The sequence below is a fragment of the Corticium candelabrum genome, chromosome 9 (genome assembly GCF_963422355.1).
Source record: "Corticium candelabrum chromosome 9, ooCorCand1.1, whole genome shotgun sequence".
NCBI classification, from domain to species: domain Eukaryota; kingdom Metazoa; phylum Porifera; class Homoscleromorpha; order Homosclerophorida; family Plakinidae; genus Corticium; species Corticium candelabrum.
The window spans coordinates 3174098-3199169 of record NC_085093.1 but is presented as its reverse complement, the minus strand read 5'-3'; the positions used below and the strand labels follow the sequence as shown (position 1 = coordinate 3199169).

Below are 25072 nucleotides of genomic sequence, written 5' to 3'. Positions count from 1 at the left end.
ATCATCATTTGTACGTTGTTGTAATATTGATTAATCAAATAGGTGGACAGTATGGTAGGGATGATAGCTTTACAGACCAAGACATTTGGCTACTTATATACTTGTGTATGTCAGAGTGAATTGAGATTTCATGCACCGTGATTCACAACGTGAAGATCAGAGCTGAAACTTGTAGCAAGTACTTCAGTATGCAACATGAGTACCTAGACTATAAAATTTTAAAACTAAATAAAACTTGCAAATTTGAAATTGAGTTGCTACTCTAGGCTGCTCACGTTCAGTTTACTCGTTGTGGCAGGAGGCAAACATTAATGAAATTTAGTAAACTTGTCGCTATGCACAGTAGAAAAAGTGTGTGAGTACTTGCGTGCGTGCTGATCGGGCTAGTAGTGTGCAAAGTACGTTGATCTTGAAGCCCTGTCAGTGAAATTAATGTGTGCATTATCGGATACATTATGTTTAAACAAACGTTTTGTAATATCAAGTTACAATAAGTTAAGTGATTTTAATGAATACAAGTACGTAATTAACTAGAACAATTTAACAGTGCTGTTGTAAAATTTTTAGTGTCAATGCAATGTGTAAAATCATCAAAACTACACGTGCAGCTGTTAGGGTAGCACAAGACGAAAGTGAAGGTTGAGAACTAGGATGGCAAGGACAGCACTAGTAGTAGTAGTAGTAGCTTTCGTTCTGTCTGCGCAGAGAGTCGGCTTTACGGGTAGTCTAGATACACGTTAAAATTTAATTTAATCAACGAATGACTGTTTTCCGGTTGTTGGTTGCAGTATTTATGTCTTAGTATAGAGTATTTTAAATTGTTGAAATGTATCGTAGTATGATCTATTCTAGATAATCTATTCAAATAAACCATTTCATTCAGTAGTACACACCCGAGGAGAAGCACTGCTTGGCAAGGTATAAATCTAAAAAGGACATGATGGCATGCACTGCTAGACTAGACTGCACGGGGTGTCTATTTATCTAAATTTATCTATCTTGCTCTTTATCAGTAATGTTTTGTTGTTGAGAAGAGGTACGGTAGCTTTACATTCCTTTCAAATCTTGCCTTTAATGTTGAAATGATATGTATCGGCAGACAAACAGCCAGATGAACAGACAGACAGACAGAGACAGATCTACAGTAGACATAGAGTAGACAGACAAACAAGCAGACAGACAGACAGATAGACAGACAAATAGACAGACATTGATTTTTATTAATTAGACTCGCAAACCATACTACTATGCCTGGATGTTCGTCTGCCTGTTTGTTTGTCTAGTACATATTCACTAATTAATGAGGGCTATAACTACTGATGTAGATACATTACAGATTAGAGAAGTCATTATTGTGTGACAGACAAAAAGCAGGTCTACACAAACAGACAAACACAACAAAACAGTGCTTTTGTGTATCGATAATAATGCAGGTCACGAAAACTAAACATGTCACAATAGTACAAAAGTTCAAAATTCAGTAGACAAATGCTGAGTACAATCGTCGTCCAAAATATGGACACAACTCAAGTCCTCCAACTTCTAGCAACGATGCCAACGTCGCGTTCGCCAACGTCACGACAACGCTCAACAAATCAACGTTTACCACTGGGATTTTCCCACGCCATAATACGGGACTCTGTCACATGATGGACGGTTGGATTCTAGTTTGTTGAGCGCTTTTTGTGTTTTATTCCCGTCAGCCTCATGGACAGCCAGTCTCTAAAATATCTAGCTGTAGACAAAAACACTCTAGCCGATGCGGCAGCGCAAACCGAATGGGCGTCGAAGCGTTTCGTGTGGGTCCCTCACGCGGAGCAGGGATTCGTAACAGGCAGTGTGAAGGGCGAGAATGCAGCCAAGGAAGAAGTGATCGTCGAACTCGAGGACGGCTCTCGTCAGACGGTGCCCAAGGATGACGTGCAGAAGATGAACCCGCCCAAGTTTGACAAGGTCGAAGACATGAGCGAGTTGACGTTCCTCAACGAGGCGAGCGTGCTGCACAACATGAAGGATCGCTACTACAGCGGCCTTATTTATGTGAGTCGGCATTTGCTACATTGTTGCGCGCCTATGGGGCGTTCATGTGCGCCGACCGGTTGAGAGACACGTGTTGGTCTCATCTGCACGTCGTTATTCTCGACTTTCTATTGCGTGTCTGCTCGAGTTTCTGTGTAGGTTGACGATTCGTGTACGCGTCGACTGTTTCTCTCCTGTCTGTTACGTCATTTGCGTGTCGTTTTCTATTTATTTCTTCAGCTTTGTGGTTACTCCTCTTCTTATCATGCGTTCTTCTCGTGCCTCGGCAAGAAAACTGATTTTTACTGCTTTCTGTTGTTATTTTTGTAGACTTATTCTGGTCTGTTTTGCGTGGTTGTCAATCCGTATCGTCATTATCCGATCTACACCGATCGCGTTGTTGATGCGTACAAGGGCAAGAAGAGATACGAGATGCCTCCGCACATTTTTGCTATTGCCGATGATGCGTACAGGAGCATGATGCAGGGTACATTGTGGTGTGTTGTGGCATGCGGGTCTTGCTTGTTGTTAGACTGTATGTCTGTTTGGTGTTATGGTGTGGAAATTTGTTGATAACCGACGTTTTCTTGACTGATGGTTGAAGATCAAGTGATTATATTAGTGTACCTGACCTTCCAAACTGCGGCTGGAAGCTGCTTGGGTTAGTCACCTGGAAGCTGCCTGGGTTAATCACCTGTTGCTAGGGTACTAATGTAATCTTGCAGGCTCAACCTGACTGATAACTGTGGTAACTGTTGCGCATGTTACTGTAGTCAACTGTTGAGTCCAATTAGTATTTAGTTATGTATTCCACTACGTCTGGTTGTTAAAGAGATCATGTGTTAGTATTGAGGATTTAAGCAAATGCAAGTAGTTGTATGTTAATGGTTACTGGTGTAACAGCAGATTGGGTATGCCAGGATATTAGGTATGGTGGTACCAAATTTTCTAGGAGAATAAATACAGCTGTAGGAAATCCGGTAAGGTCTGTCAGTAGCAGGAAATCTGGTACGGCCTTACTAAATATCCTAGGAAAACTGGTACGCCGTACTGAATATCCTAGGAAATCTGGTATGTACTGAACATGCTAGGAAGTCTGGCACGTACTGAATATCCTAGGAAGTCTGGCACGTACTGAATATCTTAGGAAATCTGGTACGTATATCGAGTATCTTAGATTGTTTACAAATACCTGGGTAGAGTGCATTTGTAGTAGAGAATACTGTCTTCTAGAATAAATAGCTTTGCCTTCTGTCGCACTTCTGATTAGCCGACAAACCTAGACAACGCGTAGCCTCGCCTGGTGATAGGATGCTGTTGCCAAATAGTTATAAACTTGGACATAAAGCTCCTCCTCAGCTTCCGTAGTAGAGCTGCAACTGCGAGCAGCATCAGTTATAGCATTTACAAATTTGAGCATGTGCAAAGATATGAACTAGAAAACGGGCGATATCACCCAGAAGCATGCAGCCGGTATTCGTTTATGTTCCAGCATAAGGTACCTGGCTGCTAATTTTGAAACAACTCGCTGATAGTCGAACTGGCAAGTTTCAGGTAGGTAATACAGTAGATGTGGACTCAATTTCCTGGGCTGAACACACAGGTGTACAGAATATTCGGTACGTTTCGTACTTGTTATCCTTAGGATACTAGGTACGTCCGTAATATCTGTGTACTCAATTTCATGCTGCACCGGTACGATCAATCAGTAGCAGGAAATCTGGTACGACCGTACTGAATATCTTAGGAAATCTTGTACATGCTGCCCTACCGAATATCTTAGGAAATTCAGTACATATATCCAATATCTTAAATTGTTTAATTTAATGCAAATACCCAATATGCTAAGAAATCTGCTACATACTCAATATATTGGAGAATTTGATACTACCTAAAATTTTAATATTTGGAAATTTGGTACATCAGGTATTTGTATTAATTAAATTTGGAAATTTGTATCAGGTATGCCAAATAGTTATAAACTTGGACATAAAGCTCCTCTTCAGCTTCTACGGAAGAGCTGCAACTGCCAGCGGCATCAGTTAGCATTTTCAATTGCAACTTTTTGAGCATGCGTAAAGATATGAACTAGAAAACGGGCAATATCACCCAGAAGCATGCAGCGAGTATACGTTTAACTTTTATGTTCCAGCATAAGTTACCTGGCTGCTAATTTTGATTGAAACAACTCCTTGATAGTCGAACTGGCAAGTTTCAGGTACGTAATAGATACGGACTCAATTTCCTAGGCTGAACACACAGGTATACAGAATTTTTGGTATGCCGTACTTGTTTATTCTGGCCGTACCTAATATCTGCTTACTCAATTTCCTGCTACACCTGACTTTTGGATTGTGTTCGAGAAATAGCATTACTGTATGTATTGACAGCAGTAATATCTCATCTGAATATCCTGTATTAGCATTGATATACTGTACATTCATACTAGTTTGTACTTCTTTGTATTGAGGGAGCTTGTAGTGTTTCAATTGGATGTAGTATGCTAAAGTGTGTCTGTGTGTTTATATATGCTTACTGCTGTACACCTTGTCAGCTGTAATGCATGTAGATTATCTGTGTGTAGGTTTGCATATGTTTGTACATTCATACATATATGATGGCAGCATATTCACTGAGAACAATGATGGCAATGCTAGTATTGCTGTGTCTTTGATGCAACATCAGGCTTGCCTTTGATGAACACTTCCCATAGGACCTACACCAAATGGTTGTACATACAAGCATTTGCACACATATATTCATACATTGTAAGTTGATGTTTTGTGTTGAGAAGTGTGTGGACATTCCAGACAAGCAACTGCACAATTTATGCTTCAACATGTTTTGACTACAAGACGGGATGTCAAACATTCATGTGGACATACTACATACATACATGATGATGATGGCATGCCCATTGCATGTGGTGATGACTTGACATACATACATTTTTCACAGTGATGGGGTAGAGATTGTTTTCAAATATCACTGATGAGCAAGACCTGTTAACAAGGCAGACTTTTTGATCTTATTGAGACGACTGTTATTTTTTAAATTACAGGCAGTTTTCTTAATCTCAAATTTGAATCTAGAATAGAACACAACAAGAAAGAAGACAGGGTTAATATGTAATACTAAATCACATGATGTTATACATGTGCTACAGTGGGTTTCTTAGATATGCTACTTTGTGATGGGAAAGCGCACAAGTTTAAACTCAGACAGTCTGTAGTGCTTTGTTGTAGATATGTATCTGCATCGTAATTTTTATGATAGTGTGTAGTTATGTTGTTTATTTTTATTTCTAGATCGTGACAACCAGTCAATTCTCTGCACGTGAGATTGAAATTGCTATTTCACTAGTAGGTAACGAGGTTTGATCAATTTTATATTGTTTAGTGGTGAATCTGGAGCTGGAAAGACTGAGAACACTAAGAAAGTTATCCAGTATTTAGCACACGTTGCAGGTGGCAGTAGAGCTCACAGCACGACGCCTAACAAGAATCTAGTACGACGATCTACTAGCTCAGATCTGATGCATAGAACAGGACTCACAATGGCACAGGTACATGATTGGATGGAAATTGTAGGGAAAAATTAGTATTATTATGTGCATATTTTTATGAGCGAGAGGGCTTTCCTTTTTGCTAATGGGTCAATAGAGCACTTGTTTGTGTTTGGCGATCTGTTTGTCTGTCTTCTTCTTCTTCTTCTTCTTCTTCTTCTTCTTCTTCGTCTGTTTGTCGCTTTCTTCATTCTTTACTTCTCAGGGTTCCCCCTAAAGTGTAGTCACTGCACCATACTGAGCAATCCTAGCCACGTGACCAAGTCTTTTTGCATGTGTTCTACTCAGGGTAAATGTACAGTACTGTACTGTACAGTATGCTATAGGTGTACTTACATATACAGCAAGCAGATGGCACTAGTGTGCGTGTGTGCAGATGTCTCAGGCTGTATTGACTTCCTTCTTTTTGGTCTTGGAGTAGAAGGCTTCAGTAATTAATTGCAGTTTGAGCCACAGTTTCAATCTTATCACGTCTGGGTATCTGAGGGTAAATATGGAGGTGGGTGTGTGTCTTGCAACTCTACCAGGCTATTGAGTATTTTGAAATCCTGGGGAGAATCCACTCAGGTAGTCTGACTGCAAGAAGGGTAGACTGGGGTCATCAGTTATGATCACCTATAGGTGAACGAGGGTGGAACACTTGCTGTGCAGCTAGCTGCTGCTGCTGCTGCTGCACATACGTGTGTGTGTGTGTGTGTGTGTGTGTGTGTGTGTGTGTGTGCATGTGCGTGTGTGCGTGTGTGCGTGTGTGCGTGCGTGCGTGCGTGCGTGCATGCATGCGTGTACATGCGTAGGTTTGGGCATGTGTGCTTTCATGCAGTGTGTGTGCCTGTGTGGTGTGGTACTTGTGTGTTTCATATTACAACTCATTGATACTTGTTGATTACGTCTACTTTGTAACCAATAATTTGTTATCTGTCATTCAGTCTGTAAACTACTAGAGGTGTCTGTTTGTTTCTACTAATCACATGACTTAACATGTCCCTTTAACTTATTACAGTTGAACTAGCCAGCTAATAATTAAGATATATGACAGACAGCATGCTATGTCATGACATAGCATGCTATGACATGTACAGTAGTCAGTAGAACAGAACAAGACAAGTGTTACAAAATTGGACTTAACATTACTGTCTGTAGAGATATTTTGCAATAAAGTTCCATTAGCAGCTCCAGCTGCTCAAACTATCTACCATCTTGTTTTGATTCTAATGTCAAATGCTTTACATGCCAACTGATATGATTTGATCTACTAGTAGCAACATAAGGTATCTTGTCTCATTCTTCTGGAGTCTAATAGTGGGGCCCATCTGTGATGGAAAGGATGGATTGGGTCCTCGTTGATGCCTGTGTTAGGGACTGACCTACAACTAGCTTCTACTTAAATCAGTAGTCACATTACTGGATAGACTGCAGATAAATGGAAGGGATATGGCAGTAGAGCTTCTTTGCATTAGGTGATACACACTTAACTGGTGATACATTGATGTCATAGTCCATCTGTTCAGTGTGGATATGTGATTTGATTTGCACATGCAGGGCAAGATGTTATAGAAAATATTACAGTAACTTTATTAGGGAGTCCTAAGGACAACATGTTTAGAATGAACATTGCTATTTGGGTATGATTTCCTTCTTGGTGCTGCTGGCTATGGCAGCTGTCAATCATATCTGTCAAATTGAATGACAGAGCATGTGGCAATGACAGCAGACAGGTGATAAGGTGAGATGGAAATGAGTTGCAAAATGTGTTTGGAGGTGAGTAGTGAGTGATTCTTGGTAGTTGGCTGGACCCATAAGGCTTCTATGAGGCTATTATTTGGAGAAATGCAAGAGTATAAACAAACATGTAGGTACATAGGGGTGTTTGTTTGCTTGTATTGATCACCTCAAACCCTTACAAAACAATTTCCTGTTAGGTCATGACACATATGCAGAGGAGGATGTTTTTTTCCTGTGTTTGCAGAGCTGCTTGTGCTAGTCCAAGTTGTCTGATGACCTACAAATAATTGTCGTAACTAGACTGAAATGATGCTGTGTTTCTATATTTATTGTATATCTTTTTGTGCTGCTTCACTACCACCATAGATGTTGTTTTTCTTATTGTGTGAGCACTCTCAGTCTTTGCCACACCTGGCATCAAGGTCGTACTCTACTTTGTATTAAAGGAAGTATATGTTAATGATGGCGACACCTAGATAGTGTAGTATTACTTGCTGAACTTTTATTTAGTAGACTTTTTACTCAGTTAAATATTTGTTTCTATTTTTGTGGTAACGATAAGATCTCTTTGCTTAAGTATAGGTTGTGAGTGATGTCTGTTTTAGGGTGAGTTAGAACAGCAACTTTTACAAGCCAATCCAATATTGGAAGCATTCGGAAATGCTAAAACTGTGAAGAATGACAACTCGTCTAGATTTGTATGTTGAAAGTAGTGAGGAGTGAGTGCAGAGATGCTGCAGTGTTGTTAATGCAATTTAGGGTAAGTTTATCAGAGTCAACTTTGAATCTTCGGGCTACATCTGTGGAGCTTCAATTGATACATGTAAGAATACAAGCACATTTGTAGTGGAAAGAGAGATGGATATGTAATACATTAGGCATATACAATACATTTCTTAAAGGACACTCTGTTTAAATGCAACAGATTGATTATCGTAATTGTTAGATCTGCTGGAGAAGTCCAGGGCCGTCAGACAAGCGCAGGGTGAACGCACGTTTCATTTCTTTTATCAGCTGCTTGCTGGAGCCACAGAAAAAGAAAGAAGTTAGCTTCATAGTGGTACTTTGCTGCACTTTGATTAACTCCCTGTTGTATGTGTTTTAGAGGATTTCTTGTTGGAAGACATTGGCAATTATCGCTATCTGAGTAATGGCAATGAACTGATTGTGGGCGTCAATGACTCTGCTGAGTATGCAATGACTCGGGTCAGCTGACTGCAGATTTCAAAATGTTCGTATAGTGGTATTGTCTGTGTGTAGGAAGCAATGGATATCATGCATTTTACTCATGATGAAATTGATTGTAAGCATATCTCTGATGTGCAGCTGTGTAGTTGTAAAGGTGGAAGAGTAAGATATTAGATGTTGTCAGCAGCTACTTGGTCAATTACCTATTATATAACTGAAACAGCATTAGGAAATAGCAGTACAATACTCTAGAAAGGTGGATATTTGTTGACATACGAAAGACGTTATGTATGCATTTGCACTGCTGCTTGCATCTGAGACCCTTATGTATGTGTTGTGGGAATTCAGTAAAAGAGTTTTATTATTGACAAGTTAAATTTTAATGTTTGTAGCAGCTTGTGGCAAAGAATGTGCAACAGTTAGTGAGTGTCTTAACTTGTAAAGAAGACTAAAATCTGGCAATCAGCTATCTGGATTGGAGTTTAGTTACTTTGTTTTGCTAAAGCAACTAAGTTTGTCTGCATAGTTTCAAGCATTGCAGTGTGTTATTGAATGTAAACATGTTATTGGGTGTAAACATGTTATTGAATGTAAACCTATTAATGAGTGTAATTGAATGTAAACATGTTATTGAATGTAAACATGGTATTGAATGTAAACATGTTGAGTGTAAACATATTATTGAGTGTAAACATATTATTGAGTGTAAATATGTTATTGAGTGTAAATATGTTATTGAGTGTAAACAAGCTTATGACACCTGTATTATTCTATATGATAACATATATGAATTGGTGACTCATTAACATTTGTATGATCTTTCTAGCTATTTGCAAGACAATTTCAGCCCTTCTTCATGTGGGTAATTTTGTGTTCAAGCAAGAGAGGAACTCTGACCAAGCTGTTTTGCCTGACAACACCAGTATAGTAGTAGAGTCCCGTATAACGTTTATTACAAACTTAGCAAACAAACGGTTTTCTCAGGTGCACAAAAAGTATGCCATTTGCTTGGCATACCTGTGACAGATTTTACGAAAGCATTGCTGAAGCCCAAAGTGAAAGTTGGACGAGAAGTAGTCACAAAAGCTCAAAACAAAGAACAGGTGTAGTGAGATGTTATTCGTTACAATAATTGTTGAATTAGTTAGGCCAGACCAACTAAATTTTTGATGCTTGGATATTTGGACATGAACCTGGACCGACCGATCAGATTGGAGAGTTAAGCCTGGTTCAGAGTACGATGGTGGCACAGCGTTAGCGAAGACGCTGGCCCTGGACCATTCACAGTATTGCGTCTGACAAGCGTCCATTGCACAAACAACACACTGCGACAGTCGTCTGGCACTGCAAAGTAACCACGTGTGTACAATGAACTTGCGACAGACATGGACGACGACATCTTGCTTTTGTTGCGCTGCTGCACCGAAGTCTCGATCAAGGGTTTTCTCTCATTCTTGTGTCTTTGTACTCTTTTGACTGAACTTGCCAAACACAGGGAAAACCACGCACACACTCAATGAAACTTCCATCAATGAATCAATGATCAATGCTATGTGAACTAATATTATATCCTGGATACGTCCAGCGACTGACTTTTGATTGGTTGAAACGGAGCACGTGATGTCATCGGACACTGGTGAACTTCCGGCTAGGACGCTCGATTAGACCTTTTCTCTATTCCAGCATCATGGACTCTCGCCTAGCGTCGTGCGAGTGTCGCGGACGCTGACATGTTCACAGAGTGACGCTGACACTAGCTCATCGTCAGCGTCCAGGACGCTCGCACGATGCTCGTGACCAGAGTCATACTGTGAACCGGGCTTAATGATCATGTGACATTTGAGCATGTGCAGTTTTCATTGCACTGCAAAATTATGAGATAACAAAATAGGCACTAAAACAAAGACGCTGATACTGAGTGAAACATGGTAACAGTCGCTGAACCACATTCACTGCTACACTTGCAGAGTCATTGATACGGGGTCTTAGGATGTATATATACTACCAAGTCATTTTACAGCAAGCACAATACATTATGCATGCTCACATCGAATTTTGTTTTTATTTTGGTCAAGCTCAAAACTGGGTCGGCAATTCTGAGCATCAAAAGAAATTTAATTGGTTTGGCCTTACTATCAAGAGGACTTGATTGTTGTAGTCAGTTGTTGGTGTAATTTTAGTGAGTCTGTTTAGCAATGTGTTTTCTAACAACTTACATAGTGTTTTCTTAGAGTGCCGTAGTTAGTATGGCACTGCATATGCAGCATTGCCATTCATGTTGTGTAAGAGTTAGCAAACCAGTTATTGAAAAAGATAGATAAATTAAAGGGTAATTAAATTTGTAAATTAAAATATTTGTTCTTGCCTATGTAAACCTGACTTGTTAGTCTTGTTATCTGGATGTTGAGCATGCCTGGAAATGATGTGATTGCATAATGCATGTGCTACATGTGGATACCTAGCTGAACAATATGGCAAATGATGATGAACATAACTAATAAATTATTTGTCAATGCTTTGTATATACACTGTAAATGTACACTGTAACAGTATTGTTAATGTAGGGCCAAATGCTATACTTGGGGTAGATTGAGTGCTTTATACTGTGTAGGTGGAGTTTGCCATTGAAGCCATCTCAAAGGCGCTCTATGAGCGACTATTCAAATGGGTAGTTGGCAAGATCAATAAAGTGCTAGATCGCACTCGTCGGCAAGGAGCTTCGTTCATTGGAATTCTAGACATTGCTGGGTTTGAGATCTTTCAGGTTGGCATTCCTGTTACTCATTTTGTGAATTCTCATCATTCTGAAATTTTTTAGTTTAACTCGTTTGAGCAGTTTTGTATCAATTACACAAACGAGAAGCTTCAGCAGTTGTTCAACCACCACATGTTTATTTTGGAGCAGGTGAGCGAATGTAGACTGAACGTAGAACATTGAAGCACATGTTATTGCAATTCAAATCGGTGTTGACAAGAAACGTTGAAACAACGGTCACAGTTGTATAGGTGTGATGTTTTAATTTATGTGTAGGAGGAATACCGTCGTGAAGGAATCGAATGGGATTTTATTGACTTTGGACTTGATCTTCAACCATGCATTGATCTGATTGAAAAGGTTTGTCTTGTCCTTAGAGTAGAATTTTTGGCTATAGCTTCTGGTGGTTCTTGTGTGTTAGCATCCCATGGGCATTCTTCCTCTGCTAGATGAGGAATGCTGGTTTCCAAAGGCAACGGATAAGTCATTTGTTGAGAAGCTTGACAGGGAGTTTTTAACCAATACAAAGTATAGGAAACCTGACTTTCGATCAAAGTCTGACTTCAGCATTATTCATTATGCAGGAAGTGTGAGTAGTTGTGTTGTACTGGTACATACTTTCTTATTGCTGATACAGTGCTTGCACGTGTGCACACATGTCCATGTGTGCTTGCATGTGCATATGCGTGTGTTGTTTTGCTCTTACATGCAAGAGTGTTTTTCTGTATCTCTGTTTGTCTACTGGTTTGTTGGTCAATTTGTCTGTATATGTTTGTTTTGTTCATGTATCTGTTTTAGTTTGTGTCTGACTGTTATCATAGACAAGCGCATACCTCTGTATAGGTGGATTACGCTGCTCATCAGTGGCTCGTGAAGAACATGGATCCACTGAACGACAACCTGACATCATTGCTTCATAACTCAACTGAACAATTTGTCGATGCTTTGTGGAAAGATCTCAGTAAGCACCATGTCTAGTTGGTATAAACTAAACTACCTAGTAGTAAGTATATTGATGTCTGTTGACAATAAATGGCAAATTTTGTGCAGTATTGAAGATGGCAAGTAGGTGAATGCTAAGCTGATGGACAGACGGACAGACAGACAGATACATTTTGTTGTACACGAGTTTCAATTTTAGCTTAGTTTAGTTGATGAACGCTACTAGTAGATAGACAGTACAATGTTTGAAAATATATGTATTGACAGACAGACAGACAGACAGACAGACAGACAGACGTAGATCAGGAAAGAGCCATCATACAGGATCTGTAATAGCATGAGACTAACAGAGTTGGCATACTGACAAATCTATTATGTGATTCAGTGATAACAAACTGATTAAATTGTAATGTTATGACAAACTCTCTCTTGACCGTGATTGACTTTGCACTAACAGGGTAGTTTTCATAGGCAATGTTCATGGAATGCCTGACAGTGGCACCAGCTCACGACCACGAAAAGGCATGTTTCGTACTGTTGGACAACTTTACAAGGTATGCCCAACTCTGCTGATCACACTAATCACTGACTGATTTACGATTGTTTTTTCAATCCACAGGAGCAGCTGAATGACCTAATGGTAACACTGAGAAACACGACTCCACACTTTGTTCGTTGCATTATTCCCAATCATGAGAAGAAGGCAATACATAAACGTATTGATGTCTGGAGGTCGGGAGGTTTTTATATGGTTTGTTTGTTGCAGCCTGGGAAGCTTGTTCCTCCTCTAATTCTGGATCAATTGCGTTGCAATGGTGTGTTGGAAGGTATACGAATTTGTCGACAAGGATTTCCTAACAGAGTACTGTTTTTGGAGTTTAGGCAAAGGTAGGACTCGTGTGTGTGTGTGTGTGTGTGTGTGTGTGTGTGTGTGTGTGTGTGTGTGTGTGTGTGTGTGTGTGTGTGTGTGTGTGTGTGTGTGTGTGTGTGTGTGTGTGTGTGTGTGTGTGACAAGACAATGTACTGTTATCTAATAGTCTGTGTGGTGGCTGAAATCGAAATCTTTTGCAGGTATGAACTGCTCATACCCGGTGTTATTCCCAAAGGATTCATGGATGGAAGAAAAGCTTGTCAACAAATGGTAAGAATCATGTGCTAGTCTGTTTGTACTGCCATTTGTCTTCCTATCAGCTCTTTGTTTGAGTCTTGGTTGTATGTATAAGTTTCTGTGTGTTTGTTTTTCTGTTTCTATGTGTGCCTGCATACACCTCTCCGTGTGCTTGTCTGCTTTGTTGTGTGACTTTTGCTTGTGTTGTAGTTGGAAGCATTGGATCTTGATGAAAACTTGTACAGAATTGGCCAGTCAAAGGTCTTCTTTCGCGCTGGTGTGTTAGCTCATCTAGAAGAGGAGCGTGACATCAAACTGACTCACACTATCATTGGCATACAAGCTCGTATTCGTGGAATGTTGGCCAGACAGTAAGACAACTTTGTTCAATGTCAAAACAATGTGCCAATGTAGGTTAGAAACCAAACTGAGTAATTTCATACGCAGTATGGAGTCAGTTAATTAGATGGTTTGTGTTGTTACTTTGCTGGTGTTCTATTAACACACACACACACACACACACACACACACACACACACACACACACACACACACACACACACACACACACACACACACACACACACACACACACACACACACACACACACACACACTATAATGATAATAATAATAATGATAGACTTTACAAACCAGACTGATCTGGTTAAGCACGACATAATAGATGTGGATGTTGTGTGAGACCTGATAGCTGGTGTTGTTGCTAGACACTATCGTAAGCGTGTTCAACAGCAGATTGCTATTCGAGTTGTGCAGCGCAATGTGCTTAGCTATCTCAAGTTGAGAAACTGGCCGTGGTGGAAACTGTTCACGAAGGCATGTTGGAAGTTGAATTGTTATCGTTACTGCAAAATGTTTAAGATTTTGTTTAGGTAAAACCTTTGCTTGATGTGACAAGACAAGAGGAGGAAATGAGGGTGAAGGAGAAGGAGTTGCGTGATGTTGTATCAAGAATGGAGAAGGCCGAGGCCGAGCTGAAAGAGCTTCAGCGAGTTCATGCACAGACAGTGGCTGACAAGTTGTCGCTTTCCGATCATTTACAGAAGGAAAGTGAGCAAGTTGCTGAGCTGGAAGAGGTTAGCTAATGACGTGGCTGTGTCTGTCACTGTAGTAGTCTATTTCTGGTAAGTCGGCATATATACTTGTCTAAGTGCTTGATCATTCTTTTTGTCTGTCTGTCTGTCTGTCTGTCTGTCTCTGCTGTCTCTGTTTGTTTGACCTTTTGTGTGATCTTTTATAGACTCGCAATGCATTGTCCAAAAGAAAAATGGAGCTTGAGGAATTATTCCGTGAAACTGAAACTCGTCTTGAAGAGGAAGAAGAAAAAACTGCAAAGCTGGCAGAAGAGAAACAACAAAAGGAGATACAAATACAGGAGCTTGAGGACACGTAAGTAATACATTAATTAAGTAATATAATACTCAGCACAAGACCATTAGGTTCTTGCTAACTATCTTGGAGAATGTGGAGAATGTGTTATTCCAATCTAGAAAGTTTTATAAATAACAAGGTGTAAATCAAGTTAAGGGTTACAAATGTAGAATTTTATAATCTTTCCTATGAATGAGGGTTTTGGAAAATGTGTATCACTGTGGGATGACCTGCAGTCGTTTGATGATGTTAACTAAAAATGTTTGTATTTAGTGTGGAAGAGGAAGAGTCTGCAAAGCAGAAGATTCAGTTGGAGAAAAACCAGCTGGAGAGTCGTGTGAAAAATTTAGAAGCTGATCTTGTCTCGCAGGAGGACTCTAATTCAAAGCTGTCAAAAGAGAGAAAATTACTAGAAGAGAAGCTAACAGAAATGCGAGTTGCTCTTTCATCAGAAGAAGACAAAGCAAAGAACTTGACAAAGGTGAAGAATAAACAAGAACAGACAATTGCAGACTTGGAGGCGAGGCTCAAACGAGCAGAAGAGGTGAGCGTATAGGGAAACTGTTGTTTGGATGATTTTCTAATGAGTTGTGCGTAACAGTTGTGCCAGAAACTTGAAAAAGAGAAGCGGGCTTTAGAGGCTGAGAATCGAGATTTGAAAGAGCAGTTGGAAAATGCAAAGCAGCAAGTGTGTAAATGAATGAAACAGTGTTGTATAGATGCTTTGTATGACTAACTGATTGACTACAGATTAGTCAGCTGCAAATGACACTCGGCAAACGAGACACTGAAGTGACAGCAACTCTTCAGAGGTAATGTGGTGATGAATGTGTCGTAAGACTGTAGATTTGTGTCTGTTCACCTGTGGGTACTTTGTGTGTGTGTGTGTGTGTGTGTGTGTGTGTGTGTGTGTGTGTGTGTGTGTGTACGTGCACACTTGCGCACGCACACGTGTGCATACGTGCATTTATATGTATGCAATGCTATTGTTGTTGTAATGTGAATTGTTAGACTCGACGAAGAAAGTGCTGCTCGTGTTTCACTTGATAAGGAACGTCGTGAGCTGCAGTCACAAATTCAAGAGTTGCAGGAAGACTTGGAGTCTGAACGTAACCAAAGAACAAGAGCAGAACGATCAAAACGTGAACTTGGCCAGGTAATCACAACATCACACCGTTGTTACTACACGCTTTGCCCTGTATACCATATTATTAGAGGGTAACTGCAACGCAAAAGTCAAAAATTCTTGTATGTTGGAAATTGATAGTTTTAGTTGCATACATGACAGGAAAATAGTTTTAGATTTTTAAGTTAAGTCTTCACTGAGATATAGCAGGTCAAAGTTGCTGCCGGTTCTTCCAAGTTTTGGTAACGGGCGTGGTGTACGTACACTTCACAGAGGGGAGACCCGTGTGCGTCTGTCTAGTCAGCGGCCTGTAAAAATTACTACATTTTTATTTCTAAGGCAATGCTGCTAAGGTAGAGGCGACGGCAGAAACAGTTATTCTTCTGAAGAGCCCTCTAGAGGTTTTTACGTGATGATGACATTCTGTCATCGCGTGAATCGCGGTATGAAGAAGATCTGCTGGGAGCCATTATAGTGATTAGACCATGCAGGTTCAAGCTCAGCGACAGCGTCTCTGAAGCTTTGAGATTGCCTGCTGCCTTGGAAGCGGACAAGGAAAAGGACAGGCTACCCGATAGCCTGTCACCATCGCAAGTAGAAGTAGGAGTATAGCAATGTAATCAATGGACATCCGGTAGGTAAACAACCATTACAGGTGCAGCTGCAGTCATTGTGAGATGATAGATACGTACTTGTGTGGAGTGCGTGTGCTGTCAAAACATATTTGAGGTTGTCTCAAATAATGACACGATAATAATGTCGAATAGTAGCGACAATAGTGGCACAGACTGGTGAGTTCATGCAAAACTCTATATATAGCTATTACTATGAGAAAGAGAGAACAAAATGAGTTGAAGTTATTACATTGAATTCACGTTGACACAAGGGTTGGGTATACTGTACAGTATACTGTAATGCATACAACTGCATTCACTACACAAGAGGATCAAGCACCTAGACGCAAGTTTAGTCATCAAGAGTCTGACCTCTCCTAGCCATTTGTAGTAGTTTTAGTCCTGCACGAGATTCTTCCTTAACCTCATTTTCCCGCTTCTCAAATGCGGCTCTCCTTTTCTTTTGTGGAGTGCTGCCATCTTGAAGTGTGGAGGCATGTGGGTAGATAGAAAATGGTGGCCTCAATTTCGCTTTTCTGCGATCCAGACCAAGCTCTTGAATAGACTTGGCTGTACGTATCTCAAATCAATCAGGCTAAGAGTGGCTACTACAGGCATCTGTCCACTCAGTAGGATGCATCGTACTCAGTAGGATGCATCGTACTCAGTAGTAGTCGCCCGGACGACATAAACGTCTCTGCAATTGTCCTCCGTATTTGCGATTTCTACTCTTTCTTAGCTTGGGGATCTTCGGAAATCGAACACGCTTGCATATGACTTGCACGATCCTGTAGCCACGCAACACCGAACCATTCTTTCATCAGATTCCTTTGTTTACAATACACGCTAGCGTGGAGTCTCCCCTCTGTGACTTGCACACTACACCATGCCCGTTACCAGAACTTGAAGAACCAGAAGCAACTTTGACCTGCTATATCTCAGCGAAGACTTAACTTAAAAATCTAAAACTATTTTTCCTGTCATGTATGCAACTAGAACTCTCAATTTCCAACATAAAAGAATTTTTTGATTTTTGTGTTGCAGTTACCCTTTAGATACATGAAGCAGAGCCTGAGACTGTTACGTAATTACACACACACACACACACACACACACACACACACACACACACACACACACACACACACGCACGCACGCACACACGTACACACACCACATGTGCACATCAGTTATAAATAAGTGTATATGAGTTGGCTGAGGCTTCTGTCTTCTTCAGGAGCTTGAGAGTCTTCGAGATGAACTGTCTGAAACAACTAACTTGACTGAGGTTCAAAAAGCACAACAAGGTAAGCGTGAAGCAGAACTAGATGCTGTGAAGAAAACACTTGAAGAAGAGATGGTTTCGCATGAGCAAGCCATGGCTGATATTCGTCACAAACACCAACAAGCTGTTGATGAACTAACAGAACAATTAGACTCGTCAAAGAAAAGTGCAGACGCTTTCAAGAAAGCGAAAAGCAAGTTGGAGTCAGATAAAGCAAGTTTAGTTCAACAAATGGACAACATCAGTCAATCCAAAGCAGAAGCAGATCGACGCAAGAAAACACTGGAAAGCCAACTGCAAGACCTGACAACAAAATGGGATGGAAATGAGCGAGATCTGGTTGAATTACGAAGTGCAAACAACAAACTGAAGGTTAGAGAAAAATGAATGAGATTTAATGGGAGGTGCCACACACTTTGTTGTTTGCCAAGCATTCTTTTTGCAAAACAGAGTGTTGCCTGTAGTCATGGTGGGAGGAGGTGTTAACACACCTGTTTATGGTCTGATCATCCTCTGCTTCATTAGCAGTTAGCCAGCTTGAAGTTAGCATTAGCATTGTGAACATGATTACATGCGTAGTGGAGCAGGCTTGGACGGTCTGTCTTTGACCTTCTGTCTTGAATGCTTGTGGATGCTTGTGTGTGGTGTAATGTGGGGGCGACAAATTGGGTTACTAGCTGCTTATATCGGTGTCTTAACTGTACATTGTTTGGTTGTGGTTTCTTTGTCTTGTCCTGCGATCAGTTGGCAGCTTAATTGGTTCTTTGGTTATCGCTACAGTTTTTTGTGTGCATTTTATTTTTAGTTATTTGATGGCTTTTGTGGTAGAATTCTTCATGTTGAGGGTTCTTGTTGAGGCTGCTTGTTCATTGACATGTTCCTCTAGTTATTCTGGCACTTAGCTCTTCTTGTGACACATTGTTTGTCACTTTTGAAGCATCTGGTTGTCAATATGTTACCGTATGAATTACCTGCGAACTGTCTGAATGTGTTGATGTTGTGATGTGTCATCACTGTGTAGTGATGTGGTGTTTGTACACGTGTGTGCGTGTGCGTGAGTGTGTGTGTGTGCATGTGCATGTGCGTGGTCAGTTGGTTAGAGAGTCATCTTACGGAGTGATTACATCCGAGACCTTGAAAGGTCGCAAGTTCAAATCACAGTGATGGCGAGCTATGGCATAATTTCCTTAAGCAAGAAGCTAACACACATTTGCTTCTCTCGACTCAGGAGTATAGATGAGTACCTGGTCATTGACTGGGGACCTAAGCGGCCATCGGCTATGACATGACATCAGCCACTGGGGTCTTTGTGAGACTTCTGTACTCACACCACAGTTGGCTTCACAAGTCGGTGCTCCTGCAAGTGCCTGGCCCGGCTCCAGGAGTTCTAGCACAGGCCCTGAGTTCCTGAGTAGCGCACAAGGCCCAGGCGTGACCTCTGAGAGGCAACTCCTGATGTTTAGGTGTGTGTGTGTGTGTGTGTGTGTGTGTGTGTGTGTGTGTGTGTGTGTGTGTGTGTGTGTGCCTGTGACACACACACATTATGGTATGTGATGTCTGTGCAGTATATGTAAGTATTTGCAGCGTACTTTTACAGTTGCTGTTCACAAAGTGATTGTGACATACGTTTGTATATTTCTGCAGAGTGAGTTGGAGAAAGCTTCGTCTAGTGCTGTTGACTTTGAAGCGCAATCAAGCTCACTGAGTCGAGAGAAACACATTCTTGAGACACAACTTGCTGAAATTCAGGTATCTGTAGTTGTTTCAGTGAGGTACTTGGTTGTTGACTGTTTGTATTGCAGGAATCATTGTCACAAGAGTCACGTGACAAAGTGGCAGCTCTCAATCGATTGCGTACTGTCGAGGGTAACATGGCACGTATGCAGGACCAACTTGAAGAGGAAGAGGAGAACAAGAATAATATAGAAAGACAAGTGTCTAGTGTGCAGCAGCAGGTTAGTTGTTGGTCATTGGTACTATATTATTGGCTAGATGATGCGAGTGAACTTAGGACATGAAAGATGCTACTGTAAACCAAGAAATTTTCGGTAACGTAAATTTTTGTACCTCCTGAATATTTCTTTTCAGTAGCGATCAATTTTTGGTACATTGAAGTCGTTGAATGCTTGAAATTCTGTGTGGATGTGCAGAATATCTCTGGAGTACCTCGCAATAATTGTGCTCAGCACAGCTGGTGTGTACAGCACAGCAGTTCCTGTACTACTAGTAGTAGATAATTGCAGTCATCACAAGTTTGACATTACTAGTAGGTGTGAGTGTGAGTGCGCATGCTACTATGTATTACACACGTGTGTTGCTGAATTGCCCAGCTCTAGCAAGTGTGTGGGATGACAAGACTTCTGAAATGGCTAGGGAAGGCACATCCAACTCTAAGAGGCGAGTTACCAATACCAAGAACTGCCGGCCTTCCAGACCCCAACGTTGGAGACTGACGCAGCGGCCGAGGTTGATGCTTCTATGTGTGAGACGCCACAAGCAAGAGCAAAAGAATTCGTTTACAGTATCGGCGATATGGTTCTGAACTGCGTGCAAGTATGGCGAGGTACGCGGACTTGCATGGGCTGCAAGCAGCCTCGAGGCACTTTTCATCCAAGTTAGGGCATAAAATCTTGTATACGACGATACAATGTTCCCAGACATTGCTGCTGGCTCCTTACACAAAATCTAGATAGAGATTTATTTTCAGTACTGTACCTCATAAGTCATACCGAAATTACTGAAAATAAATCGCCACCAAAAATTTCTTGGTTTACAGTACACAAAAGGGATTGGGTGGAAGACGAAATGCTGAGACAGACACATGAGTACATACATACGCATATCTTTAAACGTGTAGGTTATTAGATATAATACACTTGATGGTGAGAGGAAAGTTTTTACGAACTCAGATTTGTTTTGGAACGTGTAACAATAAGTTTACCGAGAACTAATTGAACAGTAGAATTTGTTTTGATTGTGTTTGTTGAAATAGTTGCCTGTTGACGTTCGATTGGTAGCAACCTTGTTCTAATATATTTGCGTGATACTTTCAAGTGTTATGAACTGATATGTATGTGCATCAGCATGCACTCACGCATGTGTATGTACAGGTGTATGTATGTTTTATCCATACAAATGTTTGGATGGTGAAAGTGATAACAGACAAGCAGACAAATGGATAGACTAATAGACAGACAGTGGGTGGCCACTTATACTCTGCTAAGTTACTGTCTGTTTTTTCTTGGAGGCATGCTTTTTATCATGTTGACTGACATCTGAGTGTTTGATTAGCTGGCTGAGTTCCAGAAACAACACAATGACGACAAAGTTGCTCTTGAAGATCTTGAAGCTCAGAAAAAGAAATTATATAGAGACATTGAAAGTCTTCAGCAGAAATTATTAGAGGCTGAGTCGTATACTTCCAAATTGGAGAAAAGTAAGCGACGGCTGCAGGGTGAACAGGAGGATGCAAGTAGAGACTTGGAAGTTCAAATTGCTGCAGTGACAGCACTAGAAAAGAAGCAGAAGAAATTTGATCAGGTGGGTTGATGTGGTTGTTTGTAGTTGGGCATCCTGCATGGTAAATAATGTTTGCATACCTGCATGTTTGATTGGTCATTTGTTTTTCTGCTTGTGTTTGTCCAATTGTCTGTGTACATGGATGTCTACTTGTTATATTTATTTCTGTTTGTATTTCTTGTGTTTCTGTGTCTATTATTTTAGTCTGCTTATTTGCTTCTGAAGGTCCTCACAATTGAGCCTGCTTCACAATACATTATGTTTATATGTTTAGTCGAATTTCTTGCAGCTTAATAAATAGTCTTGTTCATTAGCTAATAGAATGGTTGACTTGCTTTATAGACATTGAGCGAGCAGAAAGCAGTTACAGAAAGATATGCTATGGAGAGAGATCAAGCACAGAAAGAAGCAAGAGAAGCTGCTACTAAGGTGACTTTATCTCATCATCATTGTACACTTTTCCATTATTTTAGCAGCTTCAACTTTATTATAAATTATTTGTGTGTATAGACAATGACGCTACAGAATGAACTAGAAGACTTGAACTACAAAGTGACAGAACTAGAACGAGCAAAGAAGCAGTTGATGGTATAAGTTGAGCGTCTGTGTGCATGCATCTTGTTTGCTTGCATACTTTTGTGTATTTTAGTCTGAGTTAGGTGAACACTTGGAATCTAAAGATGACGTTGGGCGATCTGTAAGTGATTTTTGTGTCTTTTTGTAAAGTGTATGGAATCAATAAGTTGGAAATGATTACTGTAGATGCATGACTTGGAAAAGACAAAACGTTCTCTAGAAGTTCAGCTGGAAGAGCAGAAACAGCAAATTGAAGAGCTAGAAGATGAACTGCAGCTTGCAGCAGACGCCAAAATGAGACTGGAGGTTTGAGACAGAGATTTGTATGAACGGGGTGATAACACTGCAATTATGTGGGAAGCATTGTTTGTCTGGTAAACTACATGAGTAATGTACACTATATGTTACCTGCACAGGCACACACACACACACACACACACACACACACACACACACACACACACACCTGCTGCCACCACACCACAACACACATTTTGAATCTTATGCCTTTAAATGCCATGTTGAGATGTTGTTGTTGGTTGCTATATAGTTAAACTTTGTTAATTTGCATTACGTAAGTAACTGTAACAATTGTGTAGGTAAACATGACAGCGTTGAAATCCAGTTTTGAGAAGGAAGCTCAGCAGAAAGATGAGCAAGGAGAAGAAGCTCGTCGTAGCATCCAGAGACAGGTCAGTCTTTCATGAACACATAAATCCTATGTTTCATGTCTTGTGTACAGTGACTTTCTGTAGAAACTTGTTTGTTTGTAGTTTGTACAGATTAGAGTATGTGATGCCTTGTGGTTATACCTTGTATAAGAAATTTATGGAGTTGAACAGAACGTTAAAAGTATTAATTCTGTACAGTGTACATGCGGCCATACTGAATGCTTACTACTCAATGATTATGCCTGTAAAGCATGAACAGTAGGTAAAAATATCTTTCTGTTTTTATTAGCCAAAGGTTGAATATAGTTATAGTGCAGACTTACTATTGATCAGATTGTGATGAATTGTCATATGCTTGTCTTTGATGTTTTTTGACTTTGTGGGCTATTGTAGCTTCATGAATTGGAAGATGAATTGGAAGAAGAAAGGAAGCAGAGAACAGCTGCTGCCGGCATCAGACGGCGATTGGAGTCAGAAGCAGCAGAACTTCAACATCAGATTGAACAAGCCAATAGAGTGAAAGAAGAATCTATCAGACAATTGAAGAAATATCAGAACCAAGTGAAGGATCTCAGCAGAGAAGTGGATGATGCACGTATGTCACGTGATGAGTCACTCAGTCGATACAAGGAGCTTGACAGAAAAGTGAAACATATGGAATCTGACGTGGCAGCAGCACAAGATGTTAGAAGAATGCTTTTCAGGTTGTTTGATAGAAAGTAGTTGCTCGTGATGTAGGCTTTGGATGCTGCTGATCGAGCGCGACGACAAGCTGAGGGCGAGAGAGATGAATTGAATGAGCAAATGTCTGGAAATAATCCACGAATGTGAGGGTTGTTATCAATGATGACATAGTCTTGGTAGTAGTTGTTTGTCTCTTACAGTCAACTGCTGACGGAAGAGAAAAAGAGGTTGGAAACTAAGTTGACAAACATGGAAGAAGAGTTTGAGGATTTGCAGAATGATCTAGAGCAGGCAAAGTCTCAACTTCGAAAAGCCAGCATGCAGGTGTGTGTGTGTGTGTGTGTGTGTGTGTGTGTGTGTGTGTGTGTGTGTGTGTGTGTGTGTCACTGTGTGTGTGTGTGTGTGTGTGTGTGTGTGTGTGTGTGTGTGTGTCGCTATGTGTGTCACTGTGTGTGTGTGTGCAGATTTATTGAACAATATAATTTGCTTTATGCTATTATTATAGTAAATTTAAGCAATGAGCCATAAGAAACAGGACTTGTAAGAATCTAATCAATTATTGACTTTGTGGTGCTAGGTGGATACGTTGACTCAGGAAGCTGCTTCTGAAAGGTCAAGAGCTCAGAAGGTTGAAAATGCCAAATCAGGTCTTGAGAGACAGGTATGTTTATCTTTTTTTCTATCTATATTTTTGTTTATTTCTTGGTTGTCTTGTAGTTGAAAGAGTTGCGCGATAAACTGTCTGAAGTAGAAGATGGATCTCGCAGTCGTGGACGAGTGACCATCCAAGGACTGGAGAGCCGAGTTATATCATTAGAAGAAGAACTCGAAGGCCGAACAAGGCAGAATGGCTACATTCTTAGTTGTGCTGTCTCACATGTCAATTTGTGCTGTTTCTGTGTAGGGAGTGTAATGGAGCTCTAAAAGCTAACAGACGGTTAGAAAAACGAATGAAGGATTTGATGATACAGACTGAGGAAGAACGTCGGCATGCAGATCAGTACAAGGAACAGGTCTGCAACAATGAATAAGTAATATAACGAAGTGTACGTAGTGTATCCTTGTTTGTTGTGATTTTAGGCTGATCGTGTCAACCAAAGAATGAGAGCACTAAAAAGACAGCTAGACGAGGCGGTAAGTAATATGATTGATGATCCAGTGTAGCTTGATTTTGTGTGTGAATGTGCACTACTTGTGATGTCTCAATTCGAATGTTGTTTGCTTGCCCAACACTAGTAGTTTGTTGCTATTGCTGTCTGATGATCTACATCATTTTTTGGACTCTATTTACTTGTTAATAGTCACACTAATTTAGTATCAAATATATGCAGCATTTCATGTGGTTGTGGTGTGTTGACTGATGTTTATGTGGCTTTGTTTTCTACAGGAAGAAGAAGTCACGCGTATCAACGCCTCTAAGAGGAAACTCCAACGAGAAGTAGACGAACTCCAAGAAACGAATGAGCAACTGAGTCGAGAAGTCTCGAACATGAGAAGCAAGAGGTAACAAGCAAGTTAAATTAGTTTATTGTAATACACAAATAGTAAACACTCGGTTGCTTTCTTTCCCTTCCAGCAGCTCTAGATCAAGACCCATGAGTGCTGTTATCTCGACATCTCGATCATCACTACGTCGCCATGATTGGTCAAGAGGAACAGAGGAGTCTCTTGATGGCAGCAGCATTAACAGTCAGCCGCAATCACCGACACCAGCAGATGACATTTGAAATTAGGGAACAATGCAATGTACTAATGACTCATATTTTACTGTTGTCTTTTACGAGGTGAAACATCTTACAGCTTGAGGTAGATTGTGCTATGAACTGGCCAATTATAGACGTAGGGTTGGTATTGTTACTGCAATATTAATAGATGACGTGTTGTGTAATGGAATTTGTACACATCA

General features: G+C 40.5%; 1 protein-coding gene across 2 annotated transcripts; it reads left to right on the top strand.

The window, feature by feature from the left end:
• Nucleotides 1-1660: 1660 nt before the first annotated feature.
• LOC134183885 (myosin-11-like) lies at nt 1661-25072 on the top strand. 2 transcript variants are annotated; one of them, XM_062651450.1, is made up of 46 exons: nt 1661-2040; nt 2350-2506; nt 5328-5355; nt 5419-5584; nt 7912-8004; nt 8066-8129; nt 8253-8351; nt 8412-8512; nt 8567-8609; nt 9321-9416; nt 9479-9597; nt 11106-11258; nt 11313-11399; nt 11526-11609; nt 11671-11838; nt 12093-12210; nt 12663-12745; nt 12811-12894; nt 12958-13079; nt 13263-13332; nt 13510-13670; nt 14028-14136; nt 14193-14396; nt 14561-14709; nt 14965-15235; nt 15293-15379; nt 15442-15503; nt 15703-15847; nt 17669-18088; nt 19361-19465; nt 19519-19671; nt 21008-21256; nt 21578-21664; nt 21746-21823; nt 21885-21932; nt 21998-22117; nt 22411-22503; nt 22876-23166; nt 23221-23309; nt 23367-23490; nt 23744-23827; nt 23884-24008; nt 24071-24179; nt 24247-24300; nt 24554-24669; nt 24746-25072. In XM_062651450.1, exons 1-46 carry the CDS (start codon nt 1708-1710, stop codon nt 24891-24893), a joined length of 5949 nt encoding a protein of 1982 aa, XP_062507434.1. In that variant the 5' UTR covers nt 1661-1707; the 3' UTR covers nt 24894-25072. The 2 variants fall into 2 exon arrangements, with proteins under 2 accessions (XP_062507434.1, XP_062507433.1); XM_062651449.1 differs by having other exon boundaries at nt 24743-25072.

Bases quoted from the DNA above. Each gene is read 5' to 3' on its own strand.
- LOC134183885 (XM_062651449.1), top strand. From the start codon at position 1,708: ATGGACAGCCAGTCTCTAAAATATCTAGCTGTAGACAAAAACACTCTA. The intron at 5,356-5,418 runs GTGAGATTGAAA...TATATTGTTTAG, and splicing joins AACCAGTCAATTCTCTGCAC to TGGTGAATCTGGAGCTGGAA. The intron at 8,610-9,320 runs GTAAGCATATCT...TGATCTTTCTAG, and splicing joins TACTCATGATGAAATTGATT to CTATTTGCAAGACAATTTCA.